At 40.7% G+C, this 18,008-nt stretch overlaps 1 protein-coding gene across 1 annotated transcript in view; it reads right to left on the reverse strand.

Moving 5' to 3' along the window:
• FRMD3 (FERM domain containing 3) overlaps positions 1 to 18,008 on the reverse strand; it is a 284,121-nt gene that overhangs the window by 60,112 nt on the left and 206,001 nt on the right. Inside the window, exons 6-7 of the mRNA XM_019628278.1 lie at positions 15,663 to 15,786; positions 516 to 603 (exon numbers count right to left, since the gene is read on the reverse strand). Coding sequence (XP_019483823.1) covers positions 516 to 603; positions 15,663 to 15,786 — 212 coding nt within the window. The remainder of the gene's footprint in view (positions 1 to 515; positions 604 to 15,662; positions 15,787 to 18,008) is intronic.

An 18,008-nucleotide genomic window follows, 5' to 3' on the forward strand; every position in this document is an offset into this window, starting at 1 on the left:
GTGATTCTGAATCAGTAGCTCCGGGGTGGGACTCAGGTGATTCCAATACACTTGGCCTGGTTTTCAAGCTGAGTGAAATACTGTCAAATAATATGAGTATAGGAAAAAGAAAAACAAATGCTCCTAATGTCAAAATATAAATTTAAATCTTTCTTTTCTTCCACGTTTCTGTTTTTTAAGGCTGCACTTTTGCTAGAAATGGCCTTGAAAATAAATGTTAGGACACTGTAACTTCTCAGGGGTAAAACCATCTATTTGATGGATGAATGAATCTGTGTATGTTAATTTAGGAACACATGGCTACTACATAGCAATTAGCATGAAGCTGGTAGATCCCAATGGAGAAAATCAGCAACCAAAACATGTGACTGCAGCCCACTTGTTGTCCCTTCCAATTAGAGGCAGTGGGTCAGACCGTGGAAATGTCCTAGGAGGGGTCTGCCAGGAATATACACCAGTTAACTTTTGGGGGCAAAATAACTGTTAAATGTTGACCTGCTGTGAGGGGCACTTACCTTGCAAGGGTGGGGATCCACCCCATAAGTTTCCAAAGTATGAGCTTTCAGGAGTAAGTTAAATTCAGCAACTGGGGGGCTCTGGCCTCTGAAATCACACAAGAAAAGACAGGGAGTTAATATGGAAAATAACAAACATGGAGTCCCTTCATTCAATAAAATGTGACATCCTAAACTAAATAAAGATAGAAATCCCTACACAAATAGTAATCAGGAAGACTGATCATTATACCACGAGAAGTCCTTTGCCAAGGAACCCGAGCTCCTGTTCCCTGGCTAATTGCTCCATAATAAACTCACAAGTACTCTGAGCACTCCAGTGACCCGTACCGTTAATCAAGGTTCTCAAGTTACCAATAAGTAGGCCATTGGAAATGCAATCTTAATATGAAATAAAACTCAGCGTCTGTTCTTTCCAACTTATTTTAAAAGATATTCTAGGGTAAATGACATTCCTTCTTGCTCAGGGTAGAAAGTGGGCAATCCTGTTACCCCATCCACCAGTCTAAACAGACCCATCCGGGTAGAAAGAACTATCAACCATTCCATTGGAAAGCCCTGGATTTTGAAAGGAAATCTCAGCCACTAGTCCTAGCACTAACCTTCAGGGTAGTAAACAAGGTCCTGGCTTTGGGGGGGTGGGGAGGGCCTACAAATATAGATGGCTGTGAAAAGCCCTTTGGGGGCAAACTTCCAAACCAGGACTGTGCAGTAAGTATTTCAAAGACTGCTTTGACTAACATTAATATCCCACATGTAACTTAGAGGATCTGAACCATTCCCCAAGGATAAATGCATAGCCCTAAGAACCAAGAAGAGTTTGCAAAGGAAAACAACAGGAACTCATTTTTATTTTCAAAACATAAAATTATATTGCCATATTAGATCTATTTCCATCTGAGCTTCTCCCCACAGATAACTTGCTCCACGATCCCCTCAAGACAGCTAAGAGTCGTCATCATGCCTCTAAAGCAAAAAGTAGCCCATCTACCTTCTCCCTAAAGCCTTTTGGGATCTTCTTGTTACCCTGAGTGCACTGAAATTTCACTCTGATGTGTGTAAGAGCATCTTTATTTTTCATGATCAGCACTGAGGGGACACTTAATCCAACAACTAATATCTTTCATTGGCAGTTGCTTTGATTCTTTTCTTCTCTTCCCAACTCCCTTCCTTACTCCAACCACTCTCTCTCTCTTCTGTCCTTTGAGAGGCCCTCCTAGTAAATGGATTTTGAAACTCCTAGGTCCAAACTCCATGTCTTCTAACCTTTGTTTCATTCTTTAAATCTCTGTCTTTTTGCACTACATTTTGATTCTTTTTTTTTTTTTAAAGCTTGTAGCAGAGGATAGTTTTATTAGAGCAGAAAGTTACAGCTCTCAAAATGAGAGAGGGTCCCAACCGGGTTGCCTTTGAACTATTTCTTAAGTCAAATTTCTAGCTTGCTAATTTATTCTTCAGCTGTGTACATCCTACTTTTCACCCCATTCATGAGTTTCCTTAACATCAATTAAATATTTCATTTTCAATATAATATCTATAGGCATACCTCGATTTATTGTACTTCACTTTACTGCACTTCACAGATATTGTATTATTTATTTATTTATTTATTTACAAATTGAAGGTTTTGGCAACACTACATCAAGCCAGTCTATTGGGGCCATATTTCCAACAGCATTTGCTCACTTCGTGTCTTTGTCACATCTTGCTAATTCTCACAATATTTCAAACTTTTTCATGATTATCATACTTTTATGGTGAACTGTGATCAGTGATCTTTGATGTATCTATTGTAATTGTTTGAGACGCCATGAACCACACCAATTTAAGAAGGCAAACTTAATAAATATTGTGTGTGTTCTGACTGCTCCACCAACTGGCCATTCCCCCATCTCTCTCTCTCTCTTTGGGCCTCTCTATTCTCTGAGACACAACAATATTGAAATTAACCCAATTAATAACCCTACAATGGCCTCTAAGTGTTCAAGTGAAAGAATCAATCAATGCAGCAAACCTCATTGTTATCTTAAGAAATTACCACAGCCACCCTAACCTTCAGCAACTATGACCCTGATCAGTCAACAGTATTCAACTAACTCTTCACCAGCCAAAAGATTATGGTTCACTGACAGCTCAGATGACAGTAAGAATGTGTTAGCTATAAAGTATTTTTCATTAAGGTATGTACATTTTTTTTAGATATAATGTCATTGCACACTTAATGGACTACAGTATACTGTAAACATAAGTTTAATACGCACTCGGAACCCAAAAATCCATGTGACTCATTTTATTGCAATATTCACTGTATCACAGTGGTCTGGAACCCAACCTGCAATATCTCCAAGGTGTGCCTGTACTTGGCTCTTGAAATAGCTGCCTGTTCTTATTTCATGGAATAAATTCTTCTTATTTCTCTGAAGATATCCACTTTGTTCCTTTTAAAGTCCAGTTTTGTTTGCTCCATTATTGCTGCTTTCTTGGTGATGGTCCTTTGGTTTGCTAAGTCAGTTTTTCATTCAATGATTTGATGTTTCCTTAAGTGTCCAGTGATTCTTGGTTGGATGCTCTCTTCTTTGTATCTGATGTTATTTGTTTAATGCAGCAGCATCCAGAGGTTGTAGGGAAGGATCGGACGTGCCATGTGGGAACAGAGTGTGTCAGTAACGTGATTTCAGGCTGAAAGCTCTAGTTCCTCTGGGTCTTGCCCCCACACAAGGTACCTCCAGCTCAAGCCTGGAGCCAGAGGGAGGGATCAAAGCTGTCCAGCTGCTCCAAATGCAGTGGCCCACTCACCATGATGGCCAACCTGGGTGTTTGTTGTCTGAAGCAGCCAGAACCTCTCCTATCCTCTGTGTGTTTGCGCTGGATTCCCTCTGCTTCCTGTCTCCCAGAGATACTTCAAGGCTTCTGATCCAAAGATGATATTCTTTCTCATATTCATTTCCTAATACTTTTTCTATTATCCATAGGGACCTGGAGAAAGACGGGAAGGTAGCCATATATGCTACCTTTTCCTTTTAATGCAGGAGAGAGCATTTTTAAATCCATCCTTTACAGAATACATTCCTGAGGGATTAAGTCAAACCCCTGCTTTAGGAAAATAAAGTCTTTCTAAAGCCTTTCAAGATTTCCTCTTCAGTCTTAGCATTCTGAAATTTCACTGATATACAAAGGGGCTTCTTTATTTTTTCACCCTAATCAGCACTGTATGGGCCCTTTCAAGCCAACAACTATTTTTCTTTGACCATTTCTTTTGATTCTTTTTTTTTTCTAAGTCACAGTCATAATAATTATTTCTCTTCTTGATAAAGTAAAAATAGATTCAAGAAAATCAGCAGCTATATTGACGGGATAGAGCAAAGGATTTCTTTTAAGTTTTCTCCATATATACAGGTGTTTCTCTTGCCATAGCTCTCTTATAAATTCTTAAAGGAAAATCTTACCTTTCACCAGAAAATAATTATTAAATCTAAATAGCGGGTCTTTCTCGCCCTCTTTCCCCAAACACACACAATCTCTCCCTCTGTCTCACTCACGTGTACACTCATCTCACCCCCGACCAGGGACAAAGCGTGAAGCTGAGTGACCCAGCATGTTACTAAACAGGACCCCCACTCTGGTGACCCTCAATGCAAAACTTCAGCCTACTGACCCACACTGAGGCCAAAATAAACCAGGACCAGAGCCTAAGCAGCCCAGTGCCTCTCACAGCCACAGGCCATTAGGTCTGCCCCGGGATAATCCTCCCAGGTGACACGGAAGGCCCTCACACTGCCCACACTAACAAGAGATCCTTTGCTTTAGAGAGCTGGCCCTTCTTCTTAGTGGTCAAACTGTCAGCACCTTTTTATAAGCCACACATCACTTACTCTTCAAAGTAAAGTTTGGTTGAAGCACACCCTTCTTTTCTAGTCAGTCCAGGGAACCAGGCAATTGGTAAAAGTTATAACTTGGGACTTCCTGTTGGAAGGTGTGTAAGTTTTGCTTGCCTTAGTGGTCTCTTTCTGACCACTTCTCTGTCCTTCATAAATCTGATGGGCATCTAATTTCTGATCGCAAACACTCAACCCCAGATGGCAGCAGGCACAGCTCCAGAAGACATGCCATTAAGACTCCTGTTCATCAGGAGATATCATCCAGGGTGTGAAAAAGCAAGCCCCGTATGGGAAAAGATTGTGGCAGCATGTACAACTATAAAAAGGACTCCTGTGTAGAATTGTTTTAATCCTATAAACCAATAAACAACAGTAAAAATTTTAAAAAAACAACCCAGAAGAAAACCGGCAGAAGACTTAAATAGACACTTAAATAAGATATCCAAATAGCTAACAATCACATGAAAATGTGCTTAACCTCTTTATGACCAGGAAAATGCAAATTAAAACTGTGAGAAGTCATTTACACATCCATCTGACAGCTGAAATTTTAAACACAATACTAAACACTCATGAAGATGTGCTGCAAAAGCAACTCTCATACCTGGCTAGTGGAAAAGCAATTTGGTAGAACTATCTGGAAAACTGGCACTACCTATTAAAGTTGAACATGTTTACCCTATAATACAACAATTCTATTCCCAGTTATACATGCAACAGAAACTAGTTCATGTTGCACCAAGAAACAGAATTTTCATAGCAGTGCCATTTGTAACAGCAATAAATAGGAAAACAACTTCAAATGTCTACCAATAGTTGAATGGATCTAAAATGGAATACTACAAGATTTGTTGGGGTGATGGGAGGGGGTTTGGGGGGCTGGGTGAAAAAGTGAAGGGATTAAGAAGCACAAATTGATAGTTACAAATAATCATGGGAATGTAAAGTATAGCATAAGGAATATAGTCAATGATATAATAACTATGTAGTGCTAGATGGTACTAGACTAGTTGGGAGGGGGTCACTTCTTAAATTATATACATGTCTAACCACTATGCTGCACACCTGAAATTAATATAAAATAATATTGAATATCAACTGTAATTGAAATAAAATTAAAAATAAATACAATAAAATGGAATACTTATACAGCCATGAAAATAAATGAACTAAAGCTACACACAACAAGATGGGTGACTACCATAAAAATTAAACTGAGAAAAGAAGTCAGATACAAATGAACACACACCGAATGAATTCCATTTATATGGCTTTCAAAATGAGCAAAATGAAATGCAAGTGTTAAAAGTCAGAGATGTGGTTATGCTTGTGGAAGACAGAGAAGGTGAACTTTGGGAAGGGGTATAATAGGGGCTTCTGAGGTGTTGCCAATTCTCTCTTTGGCCTGGGTGGTGGTTACTTACATGCTTGCTTTGTAATAATTCACTGAGCTTTTTTTGTGCATTTTGTGCATTTTTCTGAACCTGTGATATACTTTAACTTTTAAGAGTTTACTTAAAAGAGGGAAAGAAGAAAAGGGGATGTGAAGCACTGGGAACCCTCACATATTGTTGGTGTGGATGTTAAGCAGAAGCAACCCCTAGCAAACAAGCTACCATTCTCTAGAAAAGCTGGAGTTGTGGAAACTCTATGGCCCAGTAAATTCCGCACTTGGGTTTGCACCTAGACTAGGGATTCCTGTACGTGGATCCCCATGAGAATTATTCAAGAAGCCACAATAACAAAAACCTAGATGTACATCAACAGGAGAATGGATACATATTGCCAAGCAATATACATCTCTTTTCACTTAATATTCATAAAGGATGAATTCCTATCTTCATTGTATAGATGAGGATTCTTACATTCAAGGAGGAAAAGTAACTTGCTCAGGGTTGCTCTGCTAGTAAGCAGAGGAACAAGGTGCAAATCCAAGTCTGTCTGGTTCTACCAGACTTCTCAGTGCCTGCACCACCATCATTACCAACCAGGTATGGTCAGGAGCCACCTGTCCATTCTCCTGGATGCCACGGCAGAGCATTTCAATATCACTTTTTTTGTTTGTTTGTTTAGCTGAGCCATCCTGCCACCTGTTGGCAGCTCAGCAGCAGCTCAGCTTGAGCCAGGAATCGAACTGCTGTTGCTCAGAGCTCAAACTCTTGAGCGAGTTCTTAACCAACTGAGCCACTTGGCCAGCCTTCAATATCACTTCTTATAGAAAGCCTTTCTCATATTCTAAATATTGCATCTTATCAGTGATGAGGCGATCCATCCCAGGTGACTACTATTTAGACCTGATTCGAGAAAAGTGATGTCTCAGTTTGAATCTAGGTCAGAGATCCCCAAACTAAAACATGCAGACTAAAACCTGACCACAGCCTGGTTTTGCACAGCCCTCGAGCTGAGAATGGTTTTTTTTCCCATTATTCAATGATTTAAAACAAATGAAAAACAGTATCTTATGATCCATGAAAATTATATGACATTCAAACTTCAATGTCAGTAAAGTTTTATTGGAACACAGCCCCACCCACTCATCTTCATACTGTCTATAGATGCTGTCAAGCTACAATGGTAAGACTGAGTCATGGCAACAGAGACCGTACGTCCTGCAAAACCTAAAATATTTGCTAAATGACCTAGTACAGAAAATGTTTGCTGAACCCTGATCTAGGAACTGAACACGGGAATCGAAAACAAGTAAAGCTATGTGTCTATGATTCCATAACATGAACATAAACATAGTACCTACCTCCAAGATTCAGTAATAAAGAGGAAGCAGTTAACAGATATGAAGCAGTTAGACTAGAGCCTGGCACAGAGCATGCTCTCTCCTCACCCAGAATAGCATTTGTTCCCTTGCTAATCCTGCATATGACTGACATCAGAATTATGATGTTGGGGAAAATGTCAGAAAGCACACTGAGATATTTACAGCAAAGCAAAGGTTCCTCTTTAAAATAAAAGTCCTCAAATCAGTATTGTTTGCTTTGGTTTTGGCTACAAATCTCCAACGGTAAGCATTTAAAAGATTTAGCCTAAAAAAGGCCATACACAGAGAAAAGGATAACTGCAAATGTTCAGAGAAAGAAAGAGGTTCAAAACCAATGGGAGAAAGGTGAAGACTCAACAGCATTAGAAACTCCTGCGACCCCTCACTCACTGAGGAAGAAACCCTTTAATGATCAGGTTTTCAGGAAGGCGCTAAGAGCAATTAAATAGAAATGCTTTTTTTTTTTTTTATTCCCTTGAGTCTCCCACTGGACATTTGTTTCTGGCACAAACTCTGTTGGGTAATGGAAAATAATGATTTTCCAGCCTTTAAATCTTGCAGCAGAAACTGTTATGCTAAGGTTAATAGTATCTCTAATGAGACATTTAGAAGTAAAAAAAAAACAGTGATTAGTTGAATTCTTTTTTAAGAGCTAACAGTTCTCTAAAGATGTGCTTTTGTAATAAATTAGGTGAGGTCAAATAATTATGCATTTAGCTATATATCTCCCTTCTGCCCATCTTGAATACTTTTTGCCAAAGAAGAGCACTCTCTCTCTTATTGATCTGCCTTCAGCATACCATTACACAGAGTACAAAAATGTACAGCATCCCAAGAATGAATACAAATGATTAGTAGACATTAATTGTGGAATGCGGCTCTTGCCAGCAACAACTTGGACTGCCTGGAGCACAGTTGGCAGGCAACGGGGCGGGTTTGGCTCCACCTGATCCATTTGTGTCTGTGAGCTCCAGAGTTAAACTCGTTGGCAGAACACCAATATAATGCCTGAGTGAGGTCAGTTTTTGCTGCAACTTGGTTGCAACTTCAGTTAGGTTTTGCTCATCACTGGTTTCAAATGCGTGAGTGCTCTCTGGACTTGCCCTCCGGCAGGGCTTCAGATCTTAGCACCATGAGACTCTGGAGAGCTCTCGATGCTTTCTAGCCTGGCTGTCAACTTTTTGAGCTGCAGGGCATCTCTTTTGCTCTTCAGGGCCACCCCTGGCTCTGTACTTCAGAAGAACTTTTATCCTTCCTGTGGTCCTGACCCCTCTGTTAGCGAGAGCTGCTTTGCCCTGGCTGAAGGTCTGGAGTGCCTCGGAGGGACTTCACTAAGCTCTGCTGCCCTGTCCAACTCTGGCACCCTGCCCCTCTTTGCTCAAGGAAGGTCTGGGTCTGATGGGAAAGTGCAACTCACTCTGTAGCTGGAGTCTTTGGGGTTCCAATCAGTCAAGTCAGCCCACTCATGGCCACTGAAAGCTTGTTAAAGATTCAGCCAGTTGCTCTTGCACCCCACCTAAGGCATACGCCCCTCCTCCCACCACACCTCCACAAGTGAAAGCAACTGCAGCTCTCCACTCTCCTAGGAAGGACATTCAGGACTCTAGTCCATTTAGTCCTCTCAGATGCAAAGCTCTCAGATAGGTTTTAAAAATATGATTTTGTAGTTTATGTAGCTTGTTGATATTATCTTGGTGTTGAGGGGAGATAAATGTCTCATGCTTTTCTACATCTTAACTGGAAGTGAGAGCTCCCGGTCTGTCATTTCTAATTCTTTACGTAGAGAGGGACATTCTCTCTTGAAACCTGCTTGGGTACCACGAGGGAGCATCTCTATGCAGAGCATTAGGTAGAACACTACACATCTGGGTAACTGCCCTGCTATGAGGTAGACAGTGGTGATTCCTTGGGGCCAGGGAAGGACAGACTCAGGAAAGCGGCAACTTAGGAAGTATCGGAGTACTGTATACAGGGAAATTCAGGCTTCAGGTCAAGGTGTATTGCTTCATAATTGTGTAGCTTTGGAAAACTGAATCTCTCAGATCTGTCTTTCCTTCTCGGTAATAGAAGATGGTCGTAAACACAATATCAACGGGAGCAGAAAGTGAACTGGCTGAGCAGAGGTGGAGATGAGTCAAAGAGCAAATGATTCTTTTACAGGACACTGCTGCTTCGCTCTAGCTGAGTGCAGCCATCAAGGGGTCAAGGCCTAGTGTTACCAAATCCTCCCATTGCAATTAAAACAGAAACTTACAGCAACTGGTTCCATTTTTGAAAACTATTATTTGACCAAAAGAACATCTATCTGGGTCAGAGTGTAGTTCAAGGACTGTCCCTTTAGAACCCCTGCTTTGAACTCCAAGAGTCCCTTAAGTGTAATCATTGGACATTAAGTTTGTTTTTGGTTAGTTACCTCTTGATAGTCAGAGGCTCTGGAATGTAGTTGTAGCTGTGTATGGCTAATAAAAATTAGGAAGCAAATTAATTGTTGCTTCATGAATGTTGTTTTTTAGATAAAACCTTTCAAAACATGAGGTCATATTTAGTGATGAAGGGGATCCCAGTTTGGTGATGAAGCAGTTAAAGATCACTGGGCCAGGTCATCCAACACTTCTACAGTTCCTGACATATAGCTGCCCCTCCATAAGTAGTTGTTGCATGAAAGGAGTGATGGATAGATGAATGGATGGATGTATCATGGAAGGGTGCATGGATGGATGGACAGAGATGAATAGATGCAGAGCTATTTGGATGAATCATGGATGGGTGTGTGGATGGATGAGTGGATAAACATACTATTATAGTCTCATCAAAAGTTCAAAAAGTCTTTGATTCTGTGTAATTTAGAATCATATTTCAGAGGCGATCAAAGATGTATTTAGAAATGGCTGATTCCAGCTTTTGATACTACTCCCCTCTCTTTTTTCATAGCCATGTTGTACTTCAGTAACATTGCTTTTTCTCCCTTCAAGTCATGCTTGCCAGATTTTTTTTTCATCTGTATAAAAAATATTGATGACTTAGGTGCACACATCATTTGCCCCTGGCCCTACCCTCCTTAGAAATCTCCCTGAGTCTAGGCCACATAAAGCAGGGATTTAGTGTTTACAGGAGGAGTATTTGATGCCAAATTGTTCTGTCTTCCCATTCCTAATAAGGGTATAATGCCAAGTAACAACATAGAATGGGTATGGATTTTACAACCTACCAGGGAGAGAGATTCTAGGGTTTGGGAATGAGAGACTAGAGGAGGGGAGAGAATACAGGGAGGGGGGAGGAGAGACGACAGAGGGAAAGCATAGTTTAAGAAAGATTGGAGCTATAAAATAACCTGACATTTCCCCTCTCCCTTTTACACAATAAACACTCTTCTCAAAACTGCATAAAAACATTTCCTAAGGAGGCCCTTGTGATCTATCCATCAGAAGCATAGGTAGAGGGTTATTTATCATAGCAGGGCACTTATTTCCAGAAAGCTAGACGTTTTTGAGACTATAAAAATCCTTGACAGGAAGCCACAGCATATGATTTACAGAGAATATAAGTTTTGAGAAATAAAAGAGATAATGACTCTGTTTAAAATACACTCTGTGTCATTATGGATTTCAGCACAAACCTCACTGCATTAGATCATTATGGTGATTGCTAATGGGATGATTTTTCTTCTCTTTAAGGGCAAAGAATATACAGTAGTCCCCCCTTATCCATGGGAGATTCATTCCAAGACCCCCAGGGGATGCCTGAGACCATGGACCTTACATACACTGTTTTTTCCTATGCATACATACCTAGGATAAAGTTTAACTTATAAATTAGGCACAGTAAGAGATGAACAACAATAACTAATAATAAAATGAAATAATTATAACAATGTGCTGCAATGAAAGTTATGTGAATCTGGTCTCTTTCTCAAAATATCTCATTGTACTGTAGTCATCCTTCTTCTTGTGATAATGTAAGATGACATGCTGGATCAAGGGATGATTCACGTCCCAGGGGACAGAACAGGACAGTGTGAAGTTTCATCATGCAATTCAGAATGCCTCGAAAATTAAAACTTATGAATTTTTTATTCCATAATTTTCCATTTAATATTTTTGGGCCATGGTTGACCATGGGTAACAAACTGCAGAAAGCAAAACCACAGATAAGGAGGAACTACTATACTTCATCAAAACCACCTCACCACCAATTGAGCTTTTTGAATGTTTAAAAGCTGATGACCGGCCGGCCGAGTGGAGCGATGGTTAAGAACTGGCTTGGGACGCCAGAGGCCCTGGATCGGATCCCACATATGAGGGCCAGTGACACTGCCCTCCACAGCTAAGATGCTGAACAACAGCTCAACCTGGAGCTGGGCTGCCGTGAGTCGCCGCGTAGGCTGCAGCCCCTGTGGCAGTGGGTTGCCATGGGCTACCGTGTGTAGCCAGCAGCCAGCATGAGCGGCCAGCAGCCAGCGTGAGCGGCCATTAGCCGCAGTGAGCGGCCGTCCAGAAGCTGGCGACTAATGTGCCTCATCTGGGAAGAGCGCAATGATGGTGCCAACTTGGGCCAGTGAAGCAACGTCCTCCACAACTAGACTGAAGAACAAAAGGACAGCAACTTGTCTGTTCCCCTTCCCCCAATTCCCCAGCACTGTTCCCATCCCCCAAAATCTCCAATAAAAATCTTTAAAAAAAAAAAAAAGCTGATGACCTGTGACTACAGCTGATCCAAATATCTTTGCCTCTAGTAAGAAACCTGATGAACTGGTGATGAGAAGACTAGCTGAGTAGAAACCCTAGGAAAGCCTTAAAAAAGCATAGCAGAGTTTCTGATAGTGAAATCAATCTTATTTCTGATCTTCAACCCCCTCCATGCACCCTCAGGATTAATAGAATGGCACTCCCTCTTAACCCTGATGCCATGATGAGAGCTGTGGAAAACAGAAACCAAGAAGAGTCAAAAATAACAGAACTGTCATGTCCCCAGGAATTGTGGCAATGACTTCCTCCAGCCAACAGGGGGCTCCAGAAAGAGGGATGACCTATGTCTAAAGCAGTCCTTGTGCTAGGACCTCATCTCTGCAAACCAAACTCAAATGAAATCTGTAAATTACAAGAGATTCTTTTTCACATGCAGTTTTCAAAACAAATGTGGCTCTTGTTGTCTTAAAATTACTTACAGAGGCAGAAGAATGACACAGAAATTGATGTTAGACCTGCTCTGCCACGTGTTTAGAACAGAGGTCAGCAAACCAGAACCTGTAGGTCAAATCTGGCCCTACCATCTGTTTTGCCAATAAAGTTTTATTGATTCACAGCCCACTCATTTATGTATTGTTTGTATTCTTTTGCTCTACAAAATCAGAACTGAGTAGTTGCAAAAGAGACTATACAACCCAGAAAGACAAAGAAAAAAGAAAAAAAAAAAGAAAGAAATTATTAACCTCCCCTGATCTAGAAGCAGCATTCTGCCTCAGTGGGTTTAGCACTGACGTCTATTCAATAATGTGAAGCATACATCTCCACATCCTTGAGTTCACAGGATATTAACAGGCCCAAACATACCTCTAGAAAATCTTTCTAAATAAAACTCTATTAGTTTCACACTTGTTAGATTGGCCAAAATCCAGAACACTGACAACACCAAATGCTGGCAAAGATGAGGAGCAACAGAAACTCTCACTCTTTGCTGGTGAGAATGCAAAATGGTACAGCCACTTTAGAAGATGGGTTGGTAGTTTCTTACCAAATGAAATATACTCTAACCATACAATCCAGCAATTGCTCTCTTTGGTATTTATCCAAAGGAGCTGAAATTTTATGTCCACACAAAAGTCTGCATATGGGTGTTTATAGCAGCTTCATTCATAACTGCCAAAACTTGAAAGCAGCCAAGATACCCTTCAGTAGGTGAGTGGATAAATGGTGGTACATTCGGACAATGGCTATTATTCAGCAGTAAAATGAGCTATCAAGGAAAAGACATGGAGGATCCTTGAATTGAAAGAAACCAATCTGAAAAGGTTATATACTGTATGGACCCAACTATGTGACATTCAGGAAAAGGCAAAACTATGGAGACAGTAAAAAGAGCAGTGGTTGCCAAAGGTAGGGAGGGGAGGGAGAGATGAAGCAGCAGAACACAGAGGGTTTTTTAGGGCAGTGAAAGTATTCTATATGATATTATATTGGTAGATGCATGACATTATACTATTGTTTAAACTCATAGAATGTACATCACCAAGAGTGAGCCCTGAAGTAAACTATGGACTGTGGGTGATAATGTGTCAATGTAGGTTCATCATTTGTAACAGATGTGCCACTCTGGTGGGGGACGTTGATAATGGGGGAGGCTATGCAGAGGGTATCGGGGAAATCTCTGTGCCTTCCACTCAGTTTTGCTATGAATCTAAAATTGCTCTAAAAAATAAAGTCTATTTTTAAAAACGAATGATATTGTGAAGGCTTTTAAGAGCTATTTGCCAACTGTTTCCAGTTTGCACCTTCTGGACACCTCATAGAATCGCAGTTCCTTGCTCTTGGGCAGAACCATGTGACCAGTTGTGACCATCGTGGTTACATGAAGTGTCATGTATCACTTCCAAGCTGAAGCAAGACCTTCCCGATCTCTCTTTTCCCTTTTCAGATAAGAGCAAGGTTCACGTCCTGACTCCACTCCTAACAAGGCAAGTCCTTGAGCCACTCACAGTTGTGCTTTCTGCACCTCAGATTAGAAACCACAGTAGCACCGACCTTGCAGGGTTTGGGAGGATTGAGTGGGGTAATATTAGCACATAGGGCTCTCAGCACAGTGTTTTGGCATCCAGTAAGTGTTCAATAAATGTTGGCTATTATCATATGCTCCAAGCACTTGAGGCCCTGCAAAATCTGCTTACAACTTTCAATTCCCATCTTCCCTCCTAACAAGTCACACAATGGATGTCACTCCTTTGTCCAAAAGGTCTCACCCTGTGCTCTCCAGACACTGCTGGTCGATCTACCCCACAACTGGATATTGGAAATTTCTTTTAACCTCTGGCATGCTTGTCCCCAAAATGTAAAAAGAGTAGTCCAAGTGTCATATATTTTCAACAAAGCTTTTCAGTAGAAGACAATACTCTAAAATTACCGCAGAGATGGTATGCTGCTTTCTGCAATTGATGCAATTTCTTGATGTCAAACCATCTTCATCTCTCAGAACTAAGGTCCTGTTTTCCAAGCTGACATGTGCTGCCACCTTTCATGACCACATGTACACTCTTCTCAGGCTCACCAGAAGGGGGAGTGCCTGCATAAAGTAGGGAGCTCCAGCATGCCCTCACAAGGGGACAGTAATTTGTTCCAGAACTCATAATCCAGTGACACTAATTTTTTTATAATTACTGAAGGCGCAGAAGATAGAAGCATCTCAGCTCTTGAGGTTCTCCATCAATACTTGTCAGCACAGCCCATGCTTGCTAGTATTATCAAAATGAATTTTCTGTGATTTGCACAGATCTACATTTTTTTTCTTTTATTTTTTTTAAATTATTAGTTTCAGGTGTACAGAACAATGCAATAGCTATCCCTGTATGTCAACTAAATTCTTGTTACAGACTAGAAGACCTAAGTTACCGGAATTCCAAATGGTCGATGACTCCTATGCTATGCTTCATTTCATTCCTAGTAGCCTATGCAGGGCGGAAGCGTCACACAATGCTTGACAGCACAGCCTCTGGAGCCTGGCTGCCTGGATTCAAATCCTGCCTCTGCCACTTGCTAGCTGTGTAATCTTGGGTAAGATGCTTACTCTCTCTGTGCCTCAGCTCCCTCATCTGTAAAATGGGAATAACCATGGCACCTATCTCCTAGGTTGTTGTGAAGATTAAATGAATCAATATGTGCAAGTAATTAGAACAATGTCTGGGACACAGTGAATACTGTATTCCATTTTGCTTCTCCTGCCATTACTAATTTGTATTGGGTTGTAGGAAACGTCATGACGTATTTTTTCTATGATTTTGTTGCAAAAATGCGTCATGAGTTTTCTGACAACCCAATAGTTAGCAATCATCCTGGAACAGCACAGACAAGGAAGAAAGGAGCAGGCACTGAATGTCATCCTGAAACCAGCTCAGCAAAGGAAACCCTGTTGAGGGATTTTTTACTCTACTTGGAGTCAAGGCTTCCAGCAATGACCACAGGAGGGGAAGAGGCCAGGCAAACTTCAAAAGAGAAAGGATTACTTATTTACCCTAGGTTTCCCTTTCAGAATGTCAGAGTGGTTAAAACCCATAAGAAATTATATGGATCTAATAACTGCTGATGGTTCATAAACAGTCACCCAGGGGACCCCACACTATTGAGACTATTATTAATGGAGGACCTTGGCAGTACCCAGAAATACAGCTCTGCCACCTGAAACAGTCTGCCCGCACATTACAAATATCCTTACTTCACATGGTTCGCACATCCCCCCCAGTAAGAATACCTTGGCACCTCTACCATTCTTACAAATATCTACCCCTATTACCTGAGTTCATTTTTATGGATTTCTGCTATTTTTCTTTCCAGCTTCTGTGACTGCTTGGGGAAAATCTCAAACTCACTGATGTAATTCTCAGGATGCTCATCAGGATCGTAATCACCAAGCTCAGCTGTAAGCAGTAAAAAATAAAGAGCGAGAGAAAGATTAAAAACAACAAGGAGAGAGTACACACGGAATAGCGCCTGCTGCCCAAAAGAAGAGCTTGGAATAAGCTCACCCAACAAAATGAATTCACATCCATGGAAAGACCACAGCTTGAGTGTCTAGAAGCTTATATTCTAGTTCAGATCTAGCTGCGTGAGCTTGGGCGCTTGTCAATCTTTCCCAGTCTCATTTTCCTCATCTATACAATAAAGGAATTTAAATCATTGTTTCTCAAGGGGGCGCTACTGGCATTATTTGTTTCTTAAAAGGCACTATTGGGGCTAAACATTGTTTCATACCTTCCAATGCATGGTATCACATTTAGCACCCCTTCTCTTCAGGTACTATGTGCTAATGACATACTCAGTCACTGTGATGACCAAAAATGCCACACAACCCCCAATATTTCCAAATGCTCCCCAGGATAGAAGGTGGTACAGCCAATTGGAAACCACTGGATGTCCCTCAAGGTTCCTTTCATAGCTAATTTCCCCTGAGTCTAGGAGTTCCCTTGCTGGAGCTGCCTGCTCTGAGATTTGTGTAGGTGTGGCTCATTCAGTGAAAAATCACAACATGAAGGCACCCCAAGAGGATCGCACTTAAAAATAAATGGATTGCTCTTCAAATTAAAGTGTGCATGAAAGTATAGATGAGCATACCCGATGAAGGTTGTTGCTGGATTCTAATACAGGGCGCCTCTGGAGGGTCTTTAAGTATAAAAAGAAATGTCTGCACATCTCTGAGCACTCAGAGGGAGTGTGGGAGAGGATGGACCTAGGATCTGTATGGACCACAGACTACAACAGCAAAGGTGATGCTCTGGCAGTGGGAATACATTCTACTAATTCCATAAGCTTGATAAGGAAAATGAGCCGGAAGGGGCAAGTGTCTCAGGCAGAAATGGACCCAGGAGAGTAGACCAAAGATGGTAGGAAAATTGTATTATAAAGACTTAACCACCACCATGACTTTGAGATAGATAAAAAATCAATAGGCTGGGGAGCACATCTGCAAAATCACATCCAACTCTGTAATTTGTACCTGCTGTCCCTTCATTGTTGAATCATCTAATGACTGTAACAGGACAAAACTGGGAGTAAAGCAAAGCTCTTTAAAGCTTTTCAATAGAATTCAAATTACAGAGTTCTTAAAACAACCTAAAATGTATATCACACAGGGGAGAACTTTTAAAATAAGACCCAAAATACTATCAACTATAGATGGGAAACTGATTAATTTGAGCATATCAAAATTTAAATATTTCTATTCATTAAAGGACATCATAATCAAAATAATAGATGACAAGCTGAAAGAATATATTTGCCAAATCTAAAGTTGGCAGGGGCTAATATCTAGAATAATGAAGAAATCCCTATAAATCAACATGAAAATGGGCAGGAAGACCAATAGGAAAATGGTCAAAAGATGTAAAACAGCCAGTTCACAGAAGGGGAAACACAAAGGACTGGTGTATGAAAACATGCTCAAACTCATCAGTAATCAGAGCTTTGCAAACCCAACAACTAGACATCATTTTACACCTATAAGATTGGCAAAAAGTTTAGGAAGTCAGATGATTCTGCGTGTTGGCAGAGACTTGAGAAAATGGAAATACTTGTACACTTCTGAAGGACTCTTGATGCATGTAGCTCTTTTAGAGAACAAGCAGAGAGTATTTAGTCAAATATATGATCCAGGAATCCCACTTCTGGACACATATTCTAGAAAAACTCTAGGTGCACAAAAAGGATATGGAGGCAACTTGAGTGTTCGTCGTTGGTGGGAGCAATAAATAAACATGGTAATGCACCCTCTGGACACTCTGTAGCAATTAAAATCAACAAAATAGATGTATGCCCAGCAGTGTGAATAGATCCCCCCAAAGAGTGCTCTGAGTATAAAAAGGAAGGAAATAAGTTCTACAGCCCCATTTAATTTATAAAACTTAATAGTATATACGCACAAATCATTTTATAAGGTCGTATCCAAAGTCAAAGATCTGTATGAACTCATTTGTAGCTTTAGGAATGGAAATGGAGAATAGTGAAAAAAGGGAAATGAATCAATCAATCTATAGATGATTCCAAAGGGATGAATGATGAGAATGGGCTATGAACCGATGATTAACTCAACCTATAGTAAGTTTCAAAAGAAACACACATAACACACACACACACACACACACAC

This window comes from Hipposideros armiger, unplaced genomic scaffold (genome assembly GCF_001890085.2).
Source record: "Hipposideros armiger isolate ML-2016 unplaced genomic scaffold, ASM189008v1 scaffold_777, whole genome shotgun sequence".
NCBI lineage: Eukaryota > Metazoa > Chordata > Mammalia > Chiroptera > Hipposideridae > Hipposideros > Hipposideros armiger.